Source organism: Acomys minous (assembly GCF_964271855.1).
Source record: "Acomys minous genome assembly, chromosome: 8".
Taxonomy (NCBI): Eukaryota; Metazoa; Chordata; class Mammalia; order Rodentia; family Muridae; genus Acomys; species Acomys minous.
The window spans coordinates 101,406,054-101,419,468 of NC_140489.1; the positions used below are offsets into that span (position 1 = coordinate 101,406,054).

At 41.5% G+C, this 13,415-nt stretch overlaps 1 protein-coding gene across 7 annotated transcripts in view; it reads left to right on the top strand.

The window, feature by feature from the left end:
- DTNB (dystrobrevin beta) overlaps nt 1–13,415 on the top strand; it is a 216,508-nt gene that overhangs the window by 61,570 nt on the left and 141,523 nt on the right. For all 7 annotated transcript variants that reach the window (XR_014781191.1, XR_014781192.1, XR_014781193.1 and 4 more), the window contains exon 6: nt 2,619–2,773. Coding sequence is in view for 2 of the 7 variants with exons in the window: in XM_084792601.1 (XP_084648727.1) it covers nt 2,619–2,773 (155 nt within the window). In the remaining 5 variants the exon portion in view is untranslated. The remainder of the gene's footprint in view (nt 1–2,618; nt 2,774–13,415) is intronic.

Consider the following 13,415-nt stretch of genomic DNA (forward strand, 5'->3'; position numbering starts at 1 on the left):
TGGTAGTGGTTGCTGGTTGCTGTTTTTGTGGTTGGTTGCTATTTGTCAAGTGGTCATGTGCAAAGAGAAGAGTAAAAGAAACAGTAAGAAGAAATTAGATATCCTAACAGTGAAGATCAAACTTGCCCCAAGGAACTTGACACCCCTAGTCAGCAGGAAGTAGTCTAATGATATTGACCCCCCTTCCCCTCTAACCTTCTTTCTCCCCTACCTAGTATTGGGAGTTTGGAAGGGTGGTAGATTAAGAACCCAATAAAGTAGCCAAAACACTGGCTATAGATACATCTATTAAAAACACTTCTATACCTAAGGGTCAGTGAACATTGCAGAAAAGGGGATGTAAAGATTGTAAGATACAGAGGATCAGGGAGTTTGTGGTCCAGGGCCAGTGTGCAGCTAAGAGATTACACCATACAACAGATCCAGCTCAAGAGGTTCATTGGATGAGGGAAGACAGAGAAAGGCCATTTCGGAATGGGGACATGAGAGATAAAGACAGACAGAGAGACCAGGGACAGACAGAACAAATAAGACAGAGAGAGTGATCTGGGGTAGTGGGAGGCCTTTTAAAGGGGTACATGTTGCTATGCACAACTCTGGTGACAGTGGAAATGCATGGTGGTCAGTGATGACATAAACTGCCCAAGCTGCTGCAGCTGAAAGGCGGGCTGGTGGAGCGCCAACTTTAAAACAGTTACAGCCATTTTCACCAAGGTGACTGACGAAACGTGAGCTGACTAAAGACAGTACCAGTAGATGTGCCCGGTGGACAGGGAAAGCCACATGGCCTCAGCTCTGCACAAAGAACTACAGGCAGGTAGGGAGCACGGAGAGTCGGAGAAACAGTCTTCCTCAGAGAGCAGCACACCTAGCACACCAATTGGTTATCTAATACTAGATCATCAGCCCTGAAAACATGTATGCAAGGATGCATACACATGAAACACTCATACGTATAAGACATTATACAGGCTGAGCAGGTTGTATTTAAGATCATATACATATATGTCCTAAATATATCTATAAATAAATATACATATGTAATATATATTTGTGCATTAATAACAATGAGAAAAGAGGTCATGAATTTGAAAGAGCAAGGGGGATGTATGAAAGGAAAGGGAGAAGTGTAATATACTATAATGTCAAAAAAAAAGTGAGGCTATAAAATCACCAAACCTGCTCTTAGTAACCTGCTGTCTCCAAAAATATCTACCTCTTAAAAGCCCCATAATGTTCTCAGACAGCATCACCGATGGGTGACCAAGTGTTTGATATATGAGCCTATGGGGGACATTTCTCATTCAAACAGCAATTATAGGTTATTATTTCTTAAAATATGTTTTAATTGAAATAAAATTATATCACTTTCCCTCTCCCTTTTCTCCATCCAGTCCCTCCTCCCATATGCTCCCCAACTTTCAAGTTGATAACCTCTTTTTCTTGGATTATTATTGTTATTTAATACATATGTATGTGTATATATATGTACGTGCACAAATATATAAATACAACCTGCTGAATCTGTTTTTGTTGTTAGCATGTGTATGGTTTCAGGGCTGACAGCCAATATGGGGGTTCATCCCTGGGAGAGGCTAGTTCTTTTCCCAGCAGTCACTAGCTGCCTGTAGGGGTAATACCCTGTGACGTTCTCAGCCTTCGTGGTGATATGCTCATTGATCTGGCTGTTGTGCTGGTGTTGAGTTTGCAACCATTTCTAGGAAAAACTGTCTCACTGCAGACTTTCATATTCTGGCTCATCTGCTCTTGTTTGTTTTAGGAAACAAGGTCTCATGCAGTTCAGGCTGGTCTTAAAATTGCTATCTAGTCTCCTCCTGCCTCTGCGTTCTACGGGCTGTGTCTATCTCTTATAAACACAGACACTAAGAATAAAGACATGCTGCTTCAAACTCTCCTGGGAACAGTGGGGGTTGCATAAATAAAAGATAATTGTCCTTCAGTTACATTGACTTAAAAAGTCTTTAGATGGGGGCTGGAGAGATGGCTCAGGAGTTAAGAGCACTTGCTGCTCTTGCGGACACCTGGATTGATTTTCCACACCTACAGCAGGCTGCTCACAAATGCCTGAAACTCCAGTTCCAGGGGATCCGTCACCTTCCTCTGGTCTCTCGGTACTGCATTCGTCTGTATTACAAATTTCTTCCCTTGTTTAAAAATCTTTTAGAAAGGTAAGGGGACATACGTGAATGGTTTTTCCACTTAATGTTTAGGTAGAATCTTAAGTGTATAGGATTGAGGGGATTCGTGAACAAAGTAATTACATAGTGTTTATATGGAGGATAATTTGAATGTCAAATGAAAATTGTAATTTTGTGGTACTTGTGAATGATGTATTTTTAGTGGTATAAATATAACAGCCATTTATAATTTTTTTGTTGTTGTTTTGTTTTTGTGAGACAGGGTTTTTCTGTGTAGCCTTAGCTGTCCTGGAATCTCTTTGTAGACCAGGCTGGCCCCAAACTCACAGAGATCTACCTGCCTCTGCCTCCCAGAGCTCTCGAATTACAGGTGTGCACCACCATGCCCGGCTGCTATTTATAATTTCTAAGAGACCATATTTTCTCATAGTTTGACTTTATTTGCTTTTGTTGTTACAGACATTTTCTCCCAGATGTCAGATTCCAATGGTTTATTGATGTTTGGCAAGCTTGACCAGTTTCTAAAAGAAGCCCTGAAGCTCCCAACAGCTGTCTTTGAAGGGCCATCCTTTGGTTACACAGAACACGCAGTCCGCACCTGTTTTCCACAGCAGGTAAGGATCACTGACGGAACCTTGGGCTGAGTAGCCCCCATCTCCCACCAGATTCCCCAGGTGCCTCTAGCAAGCAGCTTTAAAGGAAGAGTGCTGCGCAGAGGCGGGGAAAGGGGGAGGAGTTCACCTGAGGACGCTTGTTCCCAGGTAAGGTAACATTTGAAGCTTTTGTTTTTTAATTTTTAATGGTGGAGGAGAAAGTTTATTACAGATAAAAGAGATAGGTAGGTAGAGGCAGGAGTATCTGGGAGAGTCCATAGTGAACATGACCAGACTAAGCTGGGCCATGTGAGGAGATGGGGGAGGGGAAGGAAGAGGGGAGAGAGGGGAACCAGGTGCAGCAGCCAGGAGGCCAAAGGTACCAAAAACAAACAAACAAACAAACAAACAAACAAAAAGCCTTTTGAAGATTTTAAAGAAAAATTTCTTAAGTTTTTTGTGTTATTGCAACTGAATGTATGTTTTTTCCCTTTTTCTTTTCAAGTAAGTTATTTAAATTTTAAGTACAGGAATTTTGACCTAAAGCTATAGTGATACTGGATCATTGTCTTCTGTACAGTGCTTGACTGCCCCTGCAGGGTACGCTGAGCTCACGCATGACAATCAGAAGTCTGACTTCTTGGTTTTTTCCTGGAGTCTGGTATAAGTATGTGCCTAAGAGTTTAATTCTGCCCCAGAGACTGGGGACAAAGCAGATACTCATAAGAGCAGTTATTCAAGGTAGAGGCTAGATAAAAGAACTGTAATACTGCATTTAGAAAGTTACAAAAAACAGAAAATTATGTGGAAAAATCTTTTTTAAACCAATAGAAAAAAGTATCTTCTCAGAAGATACTTCTTAATTACCAAAGGAAACAGTAGCTTTGCAGTTGGAAAGCTCTACCAGGCAGAGGATATGACTTCAGCCCAGCCACCAGTCATACACCAGGGCGGGGAGAAACTGACAACTGGATGCACTGAGACAGGCTTCCCTTCTGAGACCTCACAGCTGGAGTGGAGTGTTGTGGGAACAGTCAAAGGTGCAGTTTATGGCCCCTCAATGTAGCAGCATGTGAGTCTTGCCAAATTCATGTAACAATGTAGCTGGACTGAACACCCAAAAAGATTAGAATTGTAAAAGAAAAGACAGAGGGAATATTCTGGGTTACAGTCTAAAAAGAGTTGAAAACTGAATGATCCAGGATTCTTTGGGTTTTTGTTGTTGTTTATTTTCTGTTACAAAAGACAAGAATAGAACAGTTGGAAAATTTTGAACAAAGTTTATAACTAGATAATAATATTCTGCCCCTGACTGTTAATTTCTTGATTTTGATATTTATCTTTAGCTTTGTCAGAAAATGTCTTTTTTTTTTTTCCTTTCCTCCTTCCAATCTGGGCCAGTTATGGTGGTGCACGTCTATAATCTCAGCACCCAGGAGGCAGAGGCAGGTGGATCTCTGAGAGTTCAAGGTCTACAGAGTGAGTTCTGTGACAGCCAAAATTACACAGAGAAACCCTGTCTGAAAAAACCATTTTAAAAAATTCAACTGAAATAGCTATGTATAAAGGAATACCCATTTGCAGTAGAACAAGTTGGGCATCTTGATTGTACTGGGTCATGCAGCTATGGCTTAGTGTTTAGTTTGATGAGATTGATCCATGTAGGAATTTGTTCCTTTTCATGAAGAAGGAAGGAAGTATAGGACTTAAGCTTTAAAGTCTGTTGAAGTGATTCTTAGTTGTTAAAACCATCCACCCGAGTTTAGAGGCTTAAAACTTACTGAAGATAAACAGAAAATGCATTTAATTTTCTCTCTAATTTCCTAGACCTCAAGTTTTGGAGGAAGATTGTGTGTGTTTTCTCTTTGGAAGATTTGCCTCTTATTTTTTTTTTTTTACACATTTTTATTGAAAATTAAAAATAATTCTTATTACATCTCATTTTCTATCCTATCCCATGCATCCTCCCATTCCTCCCTCCCTCCCACTTTCACCCCAATCCCCCTTCCCTATGACTGTGGCTGTGGGGGACCTCCTCCCCCTGAATATGGTGCTAGGGTATCAAGTCTTTTCTTGGTAGTCCTCTATCCTTTTTCCGAGTGCCATTGGGCCTCCCCCACAAAGGGACATGGCCAAATATGGGGCACCAGAGATCCTGTGAAAGTCAGTCCCCAGTCTCCACTTAGCTGTGGAGAATGTTCTGTCCCTTGGCTAGATCTGGGTAGGGGTTTGATGATGACTGCCCGTTTTGTCCATGGTTGGTGCCTTAGATCAAGCAGAATCCCTGGGCTCAGATCTAGCCATCATCATGTTCTTCTTGTAGGTTTCTAGGACCCTCTGGGTCCCCCTACTTGCCTATCCTCTATATTTTCCTCATCTATTGCCTCTTATTTGATTACTTATTTTCTAGGTCTTGGTGCTAACTTAGCTTGAAGAGTTGTCTACTTGTGGGGTATTTTAGATCTGATGTCTGTGTGGGAAGTAGAATTTGAACAGCAGAGTGGGAGGTATTGTAGGGATCCACCAGAGAAGACTGCTTGGACATCAGTTTAAGCCAACAGTTTAAGCCAATAGCAAGTCTTTATTATCTGGCTGGCTACTGGGTGTTCAGGATCCCACTGTAGCCCTGACCCTTTCTCAGAATGAGCTTTTAAGCAAAAAAAAAAAAAAAAACAACAACAACAACAACAACAAAACATGTTCTGGGTTTACATACGTCAGTTAACAAGAACAATTAGCCAGAAGCGGAATTACAGAAGCTAAAAGCAAAGATAGTATATTTTGAGACTTTTCCAGAACTATGGACTTTAATGGATTAGGCCTTTGTTTTAGTTTTATTAGGTGATACTGTTTATGTGTTGATTTTTACAGCCTAAAAGGTACTTCCATCATGGCGTCAGTTGTGCTAAGGTCTGGGATGCTGGACAGGAGGGAGGGTGGAAGGAAAGAAGGTACCTCATCTCATGCATCATGGCAATCAATGCCTAAAGACACCATGCTGTACTCTCCTCGATGCATAGAAGAGATGGGAATATGGGAAGAGGGGTGGCATTTTGTTGGTTAGTTTTAAAATAGTAAGACTGTCTATTGGAGCTATCGTCTGATTGTACTTTATCCAACTGATCTCCTCTGAATATATGCCAGAATGATTTTTTTTTATTCTCAGACACATGTTCTGACCTTGCTTTCCTGGACATTGAATAAAATTTGGCAAGAATTACCTGACAACATGCATTTGCATATTTGTGTTACACTGTATACATTTTAATCAAGGGATTTCATGGTCTCCCTCAGCAGCCCTTTAGCTGGATAATTTATGTGGATGAGTGCCATGTTTGTTGACTTAAAAACATATCTTCGTATATTATCATCTCTGGTGTTGAGATAGCGCACATGGCCAGTAGCATCTTAGTTTCAGCTGGGCAGGCAATAGTTGTCATTTCCTGCATTTGTGAGAACTTTACCGCAACTGCTCATGTTGATACTGCTACTGAGTTAGATCTACTTTTGGTATGATCCATATCTTATCATTTCAGTGTTCTTAAAAATACATACTGTCACCTGGCACTAAGATATTGTAGGGGGCTGGAGAGATGGCTTAGCAGGCAAGAACGCTGGCTGCTCTTCCAAAGGTCCTGAGTTCAATTCCCAGCACCCACATGGTGGCTCATAAACATTTATAATGAGATCTGGTGCCCTTTTCTGGCATGCAGGCAGAATACTATATAAATAATAATTTAAAAATTTAAAAAATAGGTTACTGCAAACACAGAAGGTGTGAACCCAGAACAGAGGAGAGTGAGTTGGACAATTACTGCATTTATTTTGCAGAGCAACAATTAGGTATTTACAGTATATTATTTGAAAGAGGATATCTACAAACAGGTGAAACTAAATTATTTTATTTTTTTATTCCCAAAGATTGGTGAAGTCTATGTTATGATGACTGAAAAACAAATTGAGGAGGAGAGGGTTTATTAAGAAAAGTCAAGACAGGAACTCAAACAGGGCAGGAACCTTGAGGCTGGAGCTGGTGTAGAGGCCATGGAGGGGTGCTGTCTACTGGCTTGCTCAGCCTGCTTTCTTATAGAACCTGGGATCAGAAGTCCACGGATGGCCCCACCCACAATGGGCTAGGTCCTCCCTCATTGTGACTAATAAGAAAATGTGTCCTACAATTGGGTCTTATAGAGGGTATTGTCTCAATTGAGATTCCTTCCTTTCAGATAACTCTCTAGGTTGTATCAAGTTGACATAAAACTAGCCAGGACAGGTGATGACCAAAATACTGCAAAATAATTTGTCACATCAAGTAGTGTATTTGAAGGTAGTAAAAACTACAGAATCTTGAATAGAAATTTCACTTCATTAAAGAGCCTGGTCTGACTGGCTCACAGTGTGATTGCAGTCCCAGCACCAGGTAGGAGAGAAAAAAGATTAGTGGGGAGAAGGGGCGTAGTTCTTTTTGCCTACTTCCTGCTGTTAAGGGTCTTCGGGTTCTTTGGGGCAACACCAATCTCCATAGTCAGGCTGTCTCCAACTCCTTCTCATCACACTGCATCAACAGCAACCAGGAGCAGCAGCCAGGTGCACCCGCAGCCGCCTTCTTTCTCAGAAACTCCCCCCCCCCCCGCCCCCCCCAGTTTCTCTGAGTCTGGCATTTATTTCAACTCCAGAGTCTTCAGAATTAAACTATCAGCAGCTGGCAAAGAGCCCCTCTTCAAAGCTAGCAAGAGGCAAGTAGTTTGCTGCTGTGGACAATCCCATATTTCACACCTGGGATTAAAACAAAAACATGTTTACATAACATAGCTGAGAAAACAAAACTTCCATAACAGGAAGACTTGCCATTCAAACCACTGAGAACCTTGGCCTTCTGATCCCATAGTGGCTCATCTAAAGAAGGCTCATTTGTCTTATTGACTCTTTTAATCATAAGGGAGTTTGATGTTAAACTGTTTTCTGAAAGACAGTTCTAATCTGGAGAAATGGCTCAGTTGGTAAAGAGCTTGCCTTGTAAGCATGAGGGCCCAGATTTGATCTCCAGAACTTGATAGTGGTATGCTTGTGTCCCCAGCATGGGGGAGGAAGAGCCAGGAAGAACCCAGGGCCATCATCAGCTAATCTAGCTGAATATGGTGAGCTTTAGCAGTAGAGAGAGATTCTCAAAATGCCTCTACCCTTTTGGAAAAAAAAAAACAACAACCCGTTATGAATTCCTTTGGGCCTTCTGATGAGGTTCCACAGTCATTCCTGGGGCAGACCCTGCCAAGCCACATCTGCTCTCTGGAGATCCTTGCCAGTGTACTGCTTGATCCCTGCCAGTCTGATAGGTGACAGTGTTCTCTCAGCGCAGCTTTGGTTTACATTTCTCTTGTTTTGAGTTACCTGTATTTTGGGTGAGTGAAAGTAATGACAATTCTTGTCTTTGTTTATTTGTTAGCTTCCAATGAAACGCAAACATCCCTGACCGCCTCCTCCTCTCCAACGAAGGCCTCTGGGTTCGTTTCCTAGTTAAGATACCTCTCCTGTTTGATGCTCTGATCCTTCAATATTCTGCACTTCCATGCCATGTTTCATATAGCTCAGAGGTGCCCAGAGGGAGAGGCTGAAACTTTACATCTCCAGTGATAAACAACACCATACCTAGAAAATGATCCATGCTTGCTAAATACTTGAGTAATGACTTGAAGTCATGCATAAATGAGAAAATTAGTAATTTTGGCTTGGGTTCTGATAGATTAAAATTTAATAGTTGTATTTGTACTCTCCTTTATACCCCCATTATTCCATTATTTTCTCAAATGAAATAATTATTGCAATGGGGAAAGTATAGCCCAGCTTATTTTAGACTTGTTTGTTTGTTTGTTTGTTTGTTTGTTTGAGACCGGGTTTCTCTGTGTAGCCTTGGCTGTCCTGGAACTCTCTTGGTAGACCAGGCTAGCCTTGAACTCACAGAGATGTGCCTCCCTCTGTCTCCCAAGTGCTGGGATTAAAGGCGTGCGCTACCACGCGTGGCTTATTTCAGACTTTTAAAAATATTTTTTTACAGTACTTTTTGCAACTATGATAAAAATACCTCTAATGAAAATTATACTAGCTGTACAGTTGTGTCATTATGAGTTACTCTTAGTTTCACTTCTGTTTTGTTTTTGTAGTATTGAAGATTGAACCCAGGGCCTCATACACTTTACTTCTGAACCATATCCTCAGCTTTCCAATTTTAAAATCTAAACCTGTGGTGGACAAATTTAATGTCCAGTCAGTGATAAAGGAAGGCTGCCTTTTAGCATTAGTTCTATAGCTCAAGTTGATGTATGTCTGCTTTTGTCAGATAAAATATGCCTACAGTTCTATGTAGTTAAAAGAGCTAGTTTACAATTAGTCTTAAATGTTTTGGGGGGCCATCGAAGTGGCTCAGCTGGTAAAAGCACTTGCTACTTTAGCCTGCTGGCTTGAGTTCAGTCCCCAGAATCCACGTGAAAGGTGGATAGAGAGAACCAACTCTATAACCTTTGCTCTTCCTCTGTTGTCATACATGACAATAATAAATAAATACAGTTTTACTGTTTTTATCTGAAAGCTTTTAAAATACCATTTTGAGCCTAATATCAAACATTGCTTAAGTTATAAAGTCAGTAGTTGAGAAACATTTACATACCAAACAACAGAAAATACAAAGTAATTATTGGAAATTGTAGCAAGGACAATCTATTGCTAAATTATTTTACTTGTGCTTTTAAATGCTGCTTCAGTGAGGCTAGATTTCTGAGGAAGCATGTAAAAATGAAATAAAAGAGTAATTGTTAACATCAAGGATCAGAATTACAAGAGATGATAAACACATAAGAGGTGATAATCCCAGTACTCGGGAGGCAGAGTCAGGTGGATCATTGTGAGTTTGAGGCCAGCCTGGTCTACAAAGCGAGTCCAGGACAGTCAAGGCTACACAGAGAAACCCTGTCTCGAAAAACCTAAATAAAGAAATAAATAATAAAGAAAACAAGACAAAACCAAACTAACCAAACAAACAAAAACACAAACAGATTACATTCAACAGTGGAGATAGCTGGAACCTTCTCAGAGAGAATTATTAATGTGTTGTTTTTGCTTAGCTTATCAGGCAGATTAAAAATGAAGACCTTGTGTAAAACAAAAAGCTTTTAAAAAACGATGAATGAAAGTATTATTTGTATTTTCCTTATACTGCTACATAATTTGGAAAGGGCCCTCTCAGTGTCTCTTGCAGCTAACTGAGGCTGTGTTGCGCTGCATCTGGAAAGCCCCGTTGTACCCTCAGGAGAGAGCAAGACAGAAGCACAGTCATATTCTAAGTAGAATGGAGATATTCTTGCCCTGTGGGCTCTGAAAATACATGTTTAAGCACTCTCAGGGCTGTCCTGGCCGTGCTTTGAGAGCCACTTTCTGGCCCTTGAGAGGCCAAACAAACTCAGAGCTATTATGTCTGAGCCTCATCTCAGGCCTGGTGTGAGGCAGCAGAGCACTGTGATTGCACTCTTGGGTGTTTGCTCCTTTAACTTTTCAGAAGCTTTTAGGACCTGGGAGAAACTTTGGAGATTGAGCTACATGTATTTATGAGGGTCCGCTAGGTTCAAAAATACACATTTGGGGCTGGAGAGATGGCTTAATGGTTAAGAGCACTTTCTGCTCTTCCAGAGGTTCTGAGTTCAATTCCCAGCAACCACATGGTGGCTCATAACCATCTATAATGTCATCTGATGCCCTCTAATGGCTTGCAGGGGTACATGCAGGCAGATCATTATATACATAATAATAAATACATCTTTAAAAAATACACATTTGATCTTAACAATCGAAAAGTACAGGAAATAAAAACTTTGGAGAAAATAGCATTACTATTATGAGTGGGTTTGTAAAAATGTGTCATTTACTTGAAAAAAAAAAGAAAATGTGTCATTTAACAAGTATATATAAAGATAGAGAAATTTTAAGCATTAAATTTGTAATAGAGGATAAGATAGATTTTCAGTTTCGTTTGTCCTACCTCATACTGTTCAAAAACCTTTTTCTTCACATGCTTTTTTTGTTATTTGATTTGTTAAGAGTGTGTGTGTGTGTGTGTGTGTGTGTGTGTGTGTGTGTGTGTGTGTATGATGGGATTAGCAAGTGACATGTAGGACATGTGGAGGTCAGAGAACAACTTGTAGAATCAGTTTTCTCCTTCTTCCTTTATGTGGGATTCAGGGATTGAACTAAAGCTGCCAGGCTTACATGGTGAGTAGCTTTACCACCTGAGCCATCTAGCTGCCCCCTCCTGGGCTTTTAGTGCCAGGGTCTTTCTGTGAGGACCAGGCTGGCCGTGAGCTCATTATCCTCCCTGCAGCGTGCTTTGTGGTCAATCTCGGTTGTTGTTGCTGTTTGCATGTCCATTGTTATGGTGTTTTCTGTATCTGGCCTTCCAGTCACAGTTGGGGGGTGGGGTGGGCAGTGGGGGGCAGTTTCTACTTTTCAGTGTTGTCTGCTCAGTTCTCCCCGATCCTGCCTGGATCTCAGAAAATGCAGAAACTTGAGTGCCTTGAGATAGGAAGTGTGCATTGGATAACGTTTCCATGGCGTTTCTGAGCAGGCTTCTCTCTTTATTGGCCAGCAGTGGTGTGGAGGCTGTCGGAATGATGTTCCGTGTTCGTCTCTAATTTTTCCCTCCCCACCTTGTGCCCGAGGCCTGTAGTCCCGTCAGTGAAAGCCACTTTTTTCTAGGTTCCTTACTACTAAATCTCTCCCCCACTCTGCCTCTACTTTACCTCCCTTTCTATTTACCTTCTAGAGTCTTCTTTAGAGATTCTCAGTCAGAATGTCTTCCAGTCAGTATATTCTGGGGTCAGGGTATCCATACATGCCAGCAGACCCAGGAGTGAGTGTGTGCTCTTGTATTTGGTATGAGGGGAGCACCATGGGCAGATGCCATGGTGAGCAGTCCTAAGTCCCCTGGTGTCATCAGTTTTTGCTTGGGAGAAAGTGGGTCGAAATTCTGAAGGTCATTTTTCCCCCTACCTAGTCCCATCTTCATTTGCAGGTTTTTTTGTTTGTTTTTGTTTTACTGATGCTGAGGATCAAACTCAGGATATTCCACATATCAGGCAAGTGTTCTGCCATTCAACTCTGCCCGCAGCCTCTTCCTCATCTTCACATGCTGGACCAGGGTGTGGAAAGGCTCCTTAGGGTCGTATGGCTCCTGTGTACTATACTTGGCCTCTGTTCTTTTCTTCCCTTCCCTTCTCTCCCCTTTCTCCTTCCCCTTCCTCTTTTGTTTCTCCTTCCCCTTCCCTTTCCCTTTCCTCTTCCCTTTCATTCATTCATTCATTCATTCTTTTTTTGAAACAGAGTTTTTCTGTGTAGTCCTGGCTGTCCTAGAACTCTTTCTCAGAAGACCAGGCTGGCCTGGAACTTGGAGATCTGCCTGCTTCTACCTCCTGAGTGCTGTAGTGCTGTGATTAAAGACATGTACCATTACCTCCTGGCTAGTTTTGTTTATTTGTTTGTTTGTTTGGTTTTTCAAGACAGGACTTTTCGGTGTATCCCTGGCTGTCCTAGAACTTGTTCTGTAGATCAGGCTGGCCTCCTGCCTCTGCCTCTGTCTCTGCCTCTCGAGTGCTGAGATTACAGGTGTGCAATCTGCTTGGTATTCTTTTCTTTAAAAAAAAAAAAAAAGTCTTGCTGTGTGTGTGTGTGTGTGTGCGCGCGCGCGTGCGCGCGCGCACTTGCTTGCCCATCCATTCATTTGGAGGACAGAGGACAACTCTGTGAAATGGGTTCTCTCCATTCATCTTTACATGAGTTTTGGGGCATCAAGCTCAGGTCCCCAGGCTTGCTAGGTGAGCACATTTCCCTGAAGAAACATTTCACTGTCTCTTCTTTTCTTTGAGACAGGATCTCATCTTGTGTCTCAGGCTGACATAGAACTTGTGATCCTCCTGACTCAGACTTCCAAGGCTGGAATTAACGGTGTTTGTCACCTCTCCTGGCTTTCTGCCTTCCCTGAGTGCTGTTTGAAGTGGGCCCTGTGCGTGTGTGTTATCACTGCAGACTTCCTGTGCCATTGTGTGGTGCTGCGTCCAGTTCCTTTCCCTTTCCCTATAGAACTGGAAAGGTATCTTGTGGCTTAGAAGAAATAAAAAGAAAAAATTTTAATTGGATATACTGCTTCAAATTTGCTCTATCTTCATCATATAACTGTACTTCTATCTTGTCTCTCTAGACTATTTTTTAAAAAGATTTATTTATATATATGATTGCCTGCCTATATGTATACCTGAAAGTCAGTAGAGGGCATCAGACCTCATTATAGATGGTTATATGTGGTTGCTGGGAATAGAACTCAGGACCCCTGGAAGAGCAGCCAGTGCTCTTAACCACTGGGCCATCTCTTCAGCTCCCTCTAGACTATTTTCTAGTTGTCTATGTGTTGTGATACAGTGTCAGTGCTCCACATAGTGGCAGCTTTCTGTTGAAAGAGAAAAATACAATCCATTGAGAGTGCAGTTATATAAAGTTTTGCCTTGGTTTATTACTATTTATTCAACAATTATTATTTATTTTAAATTTATTATTATTTTATGTGTATGGGTGTTTTGCCTGTATGTTTTTGAAGCCCACTTTCTAGCTACTCAGCAGTGACTTATTA